The 8,232-nt window shown below is 38.5% G+C and overlaps 1 protein-coding gene across 4 annotated transcripts in view; it reads right to left on the bottom strand.

Annotated features, from left to right (window-relative positions):
* DGKH (diacylglycerol kinase eta) overlaps nt 1–8,232 on the bottom strand; it is a 119,712-nt gene that overhangs the window by 59,456 nt on the left and 52,024 nt on the right. For 3 of the 4 annotated variants that reach the window (XM_006752963.2, XM_015559489.1, XM_015559497.1), the window contains 3 exons: nt 6,036–6,142; nt 5,252–5,377; nt 969–1,071 (listed from right to left, as the gene is read on the bottom strand). In XM_006752963.2, coding sequence (XP_006753026.1) covers nt 969–1,071; nt 5,252–5,377; nt 6,036–6,142 — 336 coding nt within the window. The remainder of the gene's footprint in view (nt 1–968; nt 1,072–5,251; nt 5,378–6,035; nt 6,143–8,232) is intronic. The other variant, XM_015559501.1, reaches the window with a different exon arrangement.

Genomic DNA, 8,232 nt, shown 5'->3' with positions numbered 1-8,232 from the left:
CTGAGCGGCACTCCCCCTATGGAAGCACACTGACCACCAGGGGGCAGCTCCTGCATTGAGCATCTTCCCCCTGGTGGTCAGTGCACGTCATAGTGACTGGTCGACCAGTTGAGTGTTTGCCTCCTGGTGGTCAGTGCTTATCATAGCAATCAGTTGCGTTACGTGGTTGGTCGCTATGTAACGACCATTTGCATATTACATCTTTATTATATCGGATTTTAACTGCTCATTGATGAGGCCTGAACAAATACTTTAAAGTTTATAATAAACAACAGAACATTGATATATCAGGGCTTGTAGAGGGAGGGCTTTAATACCATAGGTTTTAAAAAAGTCATATCTTTTGAGGCTTGTATCCCTGTATCTATAAGACCTATTGGCATAATTTATATAAAAAGTTTGAAAATCATAATGTACTTTATCAATGCAAAACATTAATCATATATGATAAAAGCCTTTTATAATATGGTTTGCTTGGAAAGTTATTAATTTGCTATTCCAAAACCAGTGTTGTAAACACATTCCTCAGCACTTACAACAAAGTTGTAAGATTTTGGAAAAAGTAAATAAGTTTATAGTAATATAAATTCCTGCATTGAAATGATAAGAAAACAGATTTCTAAATAAGTGATATGCTAATGGGCAGTTTCAATATAGAGGAAAAAAACACATAAAAAATTAAAATTTTTGGATTACATTTCAGAACAGAATAATGATCTTATTTGCTGAAATGTAAAATCTAAAAGTCTTATACACAGAAAGTTCACCAATGTGTTAATAGCTATATAAAATTTTAATTTTAAAATGTTCTTTTAAAAATTAAATGTACTGTTCAGCAATTTAAATAGAATTAGTATATAAAAACTGATAAGGATAACAGTTATAATTCTATTTTTTCTAGGAAAATAAATGTACATATCAACTTTCAATATATCGGAAATATACATACTTACACCACTGCTACATACCATCAGAATCAGTGCTGTTTAGTGCAATTGGAGGAATGATAGACACTTTACATTGGCCAAGTGGACATACAGGATGGTATAAGTCTTTGCAGGCAGTGTGTACCTAATAACAAACAAATAAATTTTTAAGAATCATAAAAACAAATCAATATTTAGTTATAAGTTATAGCTAAGAAACTGATACTTTGAAGATCAACTACATCACAAAATGTTCAGTAATTCATAAATTTAGTGGCACAATATTTATGCTTCTAAGGAATGGGCTAATCTTTTTAGAGATGGGAATTTGATTTTGTCTGTGAAGTATATTTTCAAGATTGTCTCAGGCAAGTAGTATATAGTCAATGAATGCTTGTGAAGGCAAGGAGAGGGCTAGAAGAGGAAAGGAATGCAGAGGAAGGGAAGGCAAGAGAGGGGAAGGAGAGAAGTGACCAGTAACATCAATATCATTGTCTATTAAAAAACTGATGACATCTACCTTATAAAATTCTTACAGAAAGCCACCAAATTTTGATTGACATACAAAACGTAATTTTGCGCTCTAGCTGGTTTGGCACAGTGGATAGAGCATTGACCTGCAAGGGTCCTAGGTTCATTTCTGGTCAAGGGCACATGCCCGGTTTGTGGGCTCGATCCCCAGTAGGGGACATGCAATGATGATTTTCTCTCATCATTGATGTTTCTCTCTTTCACTCTCCCTTCTTCTCTGAAGTCAATAAAAATATATTTATGAAACAAACATAATTTTGCTATAATACTATGTATGTTCTCTGACAGAATGATGAGTTCAGTAGGCCACGTGTTGAAACAGCATTTAATTCAATATTTTAAAACTTTATTCCATGTCAAGAAAGAGGAAAGAAATGCCCAACATAATGTGGAATCAGTGGGAAGTGCATCTGTGCTGGGCTGCGTGAGGACGTGGCCTCTGCACTGCAGTCAGGGCAGGAACTCAGCAGGTGGCGAGGGGGCTAAAGATACCAGGGCGAGGAGGTAATAATAGCTGTGAGTGCTGACCTTAGCACTGGGTGACGCTGTCCACTATGACAGTGATTGCCTGACCTTCGGGCTGCTTTGTTTGTTTTGAGTCTTGGAAGTCAGCTCTCCTAACACCCCCAAGAGGGTGGGAAAAAACATTGCTTTTCATAAGTATGGTGTAGATCAGCAAATGTAAGAGAAGTGAGCGTGACATGTTGATTTCATAATGAGATTGATTCCATAGGCCACAGAGGAAAATAAGTTCTATAATATTTTAGTCAAGCCTAATAGGTAATCTGTGTTCCTTTTCCTTTTCATTTATTTACTAGAAGCCCAGTATACGATATTCGTGCACCTGGGGGGGGGGTGTCCCTCAACCCGGCCTGTGTCCTCTTGCAGTCCAGGACCCCTGGGAGATGCCCCGCTCCCCAGGGGGCTTAAGCAGGCAGGAAGACATCCCCCAAGAGGTCCTTAACGTTGCCTCGGAGACAGGACAGGCTCCCACCATTGCTGCTGCACTCGCCAGTCATGAGCCTGACTTCTGGCTGAGCAGCACTCCTTCCGTGGGAATACACTGACCACCAGGAGGCAGCTCCTGAGTTGAGTGTCTGCCCCTGGTGGCCAGTGTGTGTCATAGCGACTGGTCGTTCTGCCATTCAGTCAATTTGCATATTAGCCATCTATTATACAGGGTTTTAATCCTCCTCACCTGAGTGAGGATATTTTTTCCATTGATTTTAGAGAGAGTAAAATGAAGGAGAAGGAGAAGGGGTACAGAGAGGGGAAGAGAGAGAGAGAGCAAGGAGGGGGAAGAGAGGAGAGGAGAGGAGAGGAGAGAGAAACATCGATGTGGATGTGACAGACACACATCAACTGGTTGCCTCCCAACAGCCCTGGTCGCAGGAATGGGACCTGCAACCCAGGTACACGCCCTTGACCTGGAATCGAACCCAAGAACCTCAGATGGATGTGCAGGCCCTAACCACTGGGAAACGCAAGCCAGGACTCCTTATCATTTTTAATTTGAACATGATTCTCTTTGTCCTCCTGCTTTTACTATTTTTCATCAGTTGCCTCTTTTTTTTTCTCACCCAAGGATATGATTGTTGATTTTAGAGAGAGGAGGAGAGAGGTGTGTGTGTGTGGTGGGGGGCGTGAAACGGGGGACACTGATATGAGGGAGAAACATTGATCAGTTGCCTCCTGTATGGGCCCTAAATGGGAACAGAACCCACAACCTTTTGGTGTATGGAACGATACTCCAACCAACTAAACCACCGGCTGGGGTTCAGTTGCCTCTTTTGTCAGCCATAGGCATTACTTTTTACTTCTCTTATTCCATTTAATATAATATAGACTATTTAATATAAACTAGCTCTCCTTGGAGTCTTAGTGCAACCCTATCCCTAAAACCCTCTTTTGCCATTCCTTATTTTAAAGGAGTGCTCCCTAACCAAGAGTTTAAATTTTCATTCCACCTAAGATATCTTTTTGGGGGAACAACCAGTGATATATGCACCTACTACTATTTTTATTACTCCATATTTACTAAAGTCTAATTCTCTACTTCAAGAACTTCAGCTTTTTTTTTCTAACTTTTTAAAAAGAAAGATCACATATGATGAAGTTATTTTCTAAAAGTATTATATAAATTGTTTTTACCTGCAATATACAGGTTTCTACATGTATTTAGTCAATAGTTCTTAAACTTTAGGTAGGAGTAAATTAGGTTTTTTATTTGCTCATTCTATTCGCCCTCACCTTTAATGTCTTTTATAGAAAAGGGCATTCCCAAATGTCTTTTCCTGACAAACATAAGTGCCACCTTATTGTGAAATCATTCCTCCCCACCCTGTCAGTTAGATGTGATGGTTGCTGGGCTACTGTTGCCTTTGTTACACCCGTCTTAGTCTATACTTCCTATAGACTCTCATTTTTCTGTTAATATATCATTTTGCCTTTAAAATGTGATTTTTAACAGCAGAATATTTGGTGTCTAAACACAGACATCTAGTTAAAAACCAAACCATAGTTCTACAACCCTAATGAGTCAACTCCTAATTTTCCACCTGTTGTCCAGTTTCTGGACATGGTTTTACATATTCTGTAAAAATAGTGAAGTTGGAATTTTTATCTTCTACTTTTCTCATTTAATATTGCTATATTTTTCAGTTTTGCCCTATTTTTACATATTTTTTATTCCTTTTAAAACTATCTGTGCATGCTTTTTTTTTCTAAAATTGATTTGGATTGTTAATTATTATGAATAATATTAGAAAACTGTCCAAAATTAGGTCATCACCAGAACAAGAATTAAATTTCAGTTATTTTCCCAAAAGTTTATAAATACATGTTAAATTAATATACCAGTTTTCTAAAAGGACTAATGAAATAACAACATATTAAGTAAGTGCTTCATGAAATTTCTGCTTTTATGGTAAGAACTTCTTTTTAAAATCCTCTCCTGAAGACATGTTTAGAGAGAGAGAGAGGGAGAGAGAGAGAAACATCAATCAGTTGTCTTCAATACACTCCCGACTGGGGATCAAACTCACACCCAGGCATGTGCCCTGACCGGGAATTGAACCAGCAACATTTTGGTGAACAGGACGACGCTCAATCAACTGAGCGATTCTGGCCAGGCTGGTTAGAACATTTAAAGGCTCTTGAGGTGAGTTCATAAAGTATCCTAAGTTGCCTGCCTGGGTCCTGCTTAATAAGTACGTTAGCCCTGTGTTTTTTGTTCTCAACAGTTATTCTGAGTGACCTTGAAACGTTGTGTCTACTTTTACTGCACGCCTCTGATGTACATCACTTTTCAAGATGAGTGTGTAATAGGTCCTTTTCCTTTTCCTTTTCCTTGCAAGGCCAGAGAAACTAGGCATGGATGTACTTGTAACTATAATAACATGAAAATGTTATGAAAGAGGTGTGAATACAAAGCTATAGGATCATTGCAAAACAAGTGGACGTAAGACAGATTTTGCTTATTTTCATTAGATTGTATAAGAATTTTATAAGGTAGATGTCAGGCCTGAAAAATAGCAAACCACCTAGTGTGACTCAAGCATAATGAAAAACAATAAAACTGTGGGAAAAAGGCCTTTAGACAAAGGAAACATATGATAAGTATTACAAAAAGGTTATGTAAAAAAGTAACCAGACTGGAAGGGATACACTTTTAAAAAGATGAATATTACAATGGGCATGTGTGCTATCCAGCTCTGCTACGCCATAAATTCTTTGCCTCTAAGTCACATACACATAAAAGTGTTGAAAAGAAGCTAATTAAAAAGGACTCTCACCATCATTTTACACCAAAGGCATTTCCAATCTTGTAGACGAAGAACGCTGCCACATGTTTTGTCACAGACAACACACTTGGCACTCACAGGCAAGTTACCCTCTAGCCACTGGTGAGGCATAGCCACCTGTGCAGCAGGAGTAAAGCACAGTCAAATTAAAGACTGTGGAGGACACCATTCTTACCCTAGGAAGATATACAATCGAATCTTACTCTAAGAAATCAATAATATGTATCATTCATAGCATACGTTCATTTACCCCAGATTTATTGAGCATGTACTATGTCCTAAGCACTTTAGAGGTACAAAGATACATATGGCTAAATCCCTAGCCTTCAGGATTTGTAGTCTAGTTGAGGAGAAAGGCATGGAAAAGGCATTATCACAGGGGTCACAAAGTGCTACCAGATATTTGTATGCAAGGTACAATGGAGGCAAGATTTTGAGGGAGGGGCACCGTTGAGAGGAGGCCCTGAAGTCTGAGGAGTAAAGATCTGAATAAACAGCTGAGCTAAGCCTTAAAAAATATCTTAGTTTGTCAGGTAAGGCTCCACAGCACCAGCCCAGCAGCATTCTTAAGTCCTATTCACATTTCCCTTAAAATTTAAGAGCTGAAGGAACCTGGTAAGGACCTAATTGAAAATAAAAACTCATAATTAACCAAATTCTTCCTTTTTAAGACTGATAGTAAACCCTCCCACCTAGCTCTGTCAGTATTTTCCCCGGGACAGAAAGTAAAAGAGAAGAGGTGCTGGGAAGGGGTCAGAGACAGAAGAGGGCTTACCCCATCCTCGTCCTCTATGATGTCCTTCCCGATGGAGGCCAGAGTCGTCCACTTGCAGTTATTTGTGGCCCTCACTGCACACCTTTTGTGGGCCTTGAATTTACACACTAAAAACACACAGGAAACCATTTCCAAATGAGTGTGTACTTTTAGACCAACAATTAAAGAAAATCACAGCATAAAATTTTAAAGGGGTGGGGGAGAGAAGAAAAAGTATATTTTAAAAAGTTTAAATTACTTTTTAACAAATAGCAATGGTACTCTATAAAGCAAATATGGTTATGTATGTATGAAGCACTCTGACCAAGCTATGAATTGCTACTTACATTCCATTTAATCATAGAAGAAAAACAGAAAGGAAATAAATGCAAAATAATTAGTTCTTGAGGAGAAAGGAAACAAATTCAGAATTACACCGGTGCTAGAAACATCTTATTTCTTATTCTGAGGGCTAATTACATAAATGTGTTCAGTTCATGAGAAACCAAACGAGCTGAACACTTCTGATACTTAAAATAAAAAGTGTGAAACCACCACTGAGGTAAGAACAAGATAATTCAAAGGAGTTTAAATTGCAAGTATGTCAAGAAACTAGGCATCATGGGAAACAGGTTGATAGGGGTCACAAGTATGGCACTGTCCTTTGAAAGCATTGTGTTGGAATGACTACACTATCATGTAGAGAAAGAAATGATGAAGTGACATTCCCACTACATGCATCACTAATTCCTCCCAAATTACCACAAAGGAGCCTATAAAACAACAACAAAGAGACACTGAGTACTATCCAACACCAATGAAAGAAACAAATAAATTAAAAGATAGTCTGTGTTCATGGACTGGGAGAATTAATATTGTTAAAATGTTCATATTACTCAAAGCAATCTAAAATTCAATGCCCACCAAAATTCCAATGGCATTTTTCATAGAACTAGAACAAATAATTCTAACATTTATATGGAACCACAAAGACCCCAAATAGCTAAAGCAATCTTGAGGAAGAAGAAAGCTGGAGGCATCATGCTCCCTGATTTCAAACTACAAGGTGAGGCAAAGGTTTACAGTTGCTCGATTAGAACCTAATGTAATAATTAATAAATAATAATACAAGAAGAAACTGTGTTTCACATGCTTACATCTGTAGGCGTACTTTTGCTCCACTTTATATATTACAGAGTTGTATTAATTAAAACAATAGTGTATTGGTGTAAAAATAGACACATAGATCAATGGAACAGAATAGAGAGCCCAGAAATAAACCCATGCCTATATCATCAATTAATTTACAAAAAAGGAGCCAAGAATATACAATGAGGAATGGAGAGTCTCTTGGATAAATTGTGTTGGGAAAATTAAACAGCCACATACAAAAAATAATAAAACTGTGCCCCTATTTATATCATGTACAAAAATTATCTCAAACTAGATTAGACTTAAATGTAAGACCTGAAACCATAAAACTGCCAGAAGAAAGGATAAGTTGTAAGCTCCAAGTGAGACTACATCAAACTATAAAGCTTCTGCACAGAAAAGGAAGCCAGCAACAAAATGAAAATGGCAATCTAGTGAATGAGAGATAGTAAATGCAATATATCTGGTAAAAGGTTAATATCCCAAATATATTAACAACTCATATAACACAATAGCAAAAAAACCAATCCGATTTTAAAAACGAGTAGAGAATCTCTCAGGTGACATCTTTCCAAGTATGACATACAAATGGCCAAAGGAACATGAAGAATTTCTCAACAGCACTAATCATTAGGAATCCTATCTAATTAAGAGGGACTATGCAAATTGACCACCACGCCATCACAAACATGGCGGCACCCATAGCCACAAGATGGCGGCACCCAGTCCCCTCAGTCGAGGTGCAGGAAAGCCTCAGATGGAGGCTGCCCAGCCACCCAGGGTTGCCCGAGGCTCAGGTAACCAGGGCCGGTAGAGGCTTGCGCTGCTGGCAGTGGCAGCAGCAGAGGTATGGGGCGTTCCCTTTCCCTAATCACCGGGTCACCTCCCGCCCCTGAGGGTTCTGGACTGTGAGAGGGGGGAGGCCAGGCTAAGGGGCCCCCCTCCAGTGCATGAATTTTCATACACCAGGCCTCTAGTATGTAAAATAAAAGCTACAATGAAATATCACCTCACACCTGCTAGAATTGCTATTAGCAAGAGATAAAAAAAATTACAAGTGTTAGCA

Source organism: Myotis davidii, unplaced genomic scaffold (genome assembly GCF_000327345.1).
Source record: "Myotis davidii unplaced genomic scaffold, ASM32734v1 scaffold70, whole genome shotgun sequence".
Classification (NCBI taxonomy): Eukaryota; Metazoa; Chordata; class Mammalia; order Chiroptera; family Vespertilionidae; genus Myotis; species Myotis davidii.
Note: the sequence above shows the minus strand (reverse complement) of the source record. Positions and strands in the feature narration are given on the sequence as shown.